At 60.0% G+C, this 1690-nt stretch overlaps 1 protein-coding gene across 1 annotated transcript in view; it reads left to right on the top strand.

The window, feature by feature from the left end:
• The first annotated feature begins 1204 nt into the window (after nucleotides 1-1204).
• The window catches only part of Spred3 (sprouty related EVH1 domain containing 3), a 13363-nt gene continuing 12877 nt past the window's right edge, over nucleotides 1205-1690 (top strand). Inside the window, exon 1 of the mRNA XM_048790941.1 lies at nucleotides 1205-1496. Within this exon, the coding sequence (XP_048646898.1) occupies nucleotides 1413-1496 (84 nt within the window). The 5' untranslated portion in view covers nucleotides 1205-1412. The remainder of the gene's footprint in view (nucleotides 1497-1690) is intronic.

Genomic DNA, 1690 nt, shown 5'->3' with positions numbered 1-1690 from the left:
GGGCGGCCAGGACCGCGCAGCGCCTTCTGCCCACCCCGGCGCCCCGCGGACCCCGGCTGGGAGGACAAGGGGATGGGGGCCCCCAAACTGCGCGGCAGCCATTTAGGGTACCGGTCTCCTTTTGGGGTCCTGGACTTCCTCCAAGGACTCCTCATTCACAAAATTCCGTCCTGGACCCTCACCATTGAGGAACTCTGAGGACCACTCCCCGGGGAAACACAGATGTGCGAGGAGCGTAGGGCACCCCGAGATACTGGTGCCCCAGCCCAGCTAGGCCCTGCGGGGGGACCCCTGCCCTCTTTCCCTGCTTCACCTGTTGTCGGGGGAGGCGGGCGGACAAAGGAAGCAGAGTCACGTGACTGCTCATTCACAAAATCCCATCCCATTGAGAAAAGGGGGCTGGGGGCGCTGCGACCGCCCCTTCCCCTCCCGAAGGCCCCGGGAAACCCGGCAGCCTGCAGGTGGGGGAGGGGGCTAGAACTCGTTGCCTGGGATCCTAAGGTTGGGACGCCTGGGTCCCTGCGCTGGATGGCAGTGAGGGGCTGGACGCTAATCCAAATTACTGGGGGGAGGGCTCTGTCCCCTGAGCTGGGGGGTGGGCAGGATGAAATATTTTTGAAGGATGCTGGGGAGGGGTATTGGTCTCCCCACCCACCTCCCATCTCTTCCCCTTGGCTTCACTCGGCCGGGACCTGAGGGAGCAGCCTTGATTTTTGTGAATGAAATGCTCCCAGGATATCTTCAGTTGCCGGTTTCTGGCTTCCTCTGCCTCCATCTCTTTCTCTCGGCCTCTTTCTGGCCATTTCTGGTTCTCTCCCTGCTCCCTGTCCATCTCCCCGTTGCTGGGTGACTCAGTGAGCTTTGCATCCGGTCTCATTCATAAATCCGGGAAGGGGTGGGGGGAAGAGAGCCAGGGTTTCTCACCCAGCCAGTGGCCTGGGTGACAGGGTGCAGAGGCAGGTTGAGAGAACTGGAGCTGAGTTGATGGGCCCTGAGAAATACATATGCGCAGGAACCCAACTGTGAGGGGGGATGATGGGTGGGGCTGTGGGTTTGTGCTGAGAGGGAAGGAGACCGGGTTGAGGGTATGAGCAGGAGGGGGAGGGGAAATGAAAAACTAAGGCTCTGGGGCTGGTGATGGGAAAGATGGGGGAAAGGTGGGTATGGAGAGAAAAGATAGGTGTCTGGGAGAAGGTAGACATGGGAGAGAAGAGATGTCACAAGGAAGAAAGAAGCCATGCTAGAATAAAGTGGACACGAGAGGAGACAGCCAGTACTGGTGGCTGGGGGTACAGGGCATCCCGATGTGAGCGATGAAGCCAGGGAGACCAGGGCTGGGAGAACACTGAGGGGGAAAACAGGATTTGACTTCACTGACTGTTGTCCCTGTCCTCCCAACCTCCTCCAGGTACATGGTGCGGGTCCGAGCTGTGGTGATGGCCCGAGATGACTCCAGTGGGGGCTGGCTGCCTGTGGGGGGCGGGGGCCTCAGCCAGGTGAGCGTATGTCGGGTCCGAGGGGCCAGGCCCGAGGGGGGGGCCCGCCAGGGGCACTCAACCACTGAGCCACACCCCCAGTCCTATTTTGTATTTTGTTTAGAGAAAGGATCTCACTGAGTTGCTTAGCACCTTGCTTTTGCTGAGGCTGGCTTTGAACTTGTGATCCTCCTGCTTCAGCCTCCAGAGCTGCT

Source organism: Marmota marmota, unplaced genomic scaffold (assembly GCF_001458135.2).
Source record: "Marmota marmota marmota unplaced genomic scaffold, marMar, whole genome shotgun sequence".
Lineage (NCBI taxonomy): Eukaryota > Metazoa > Chordata > Mammalia > Rodentia > Sciuridae > Marmota > Marmota marmota.
This window is presented reverse-complemented; position numbering and strand designations above follow the sequence as displayed.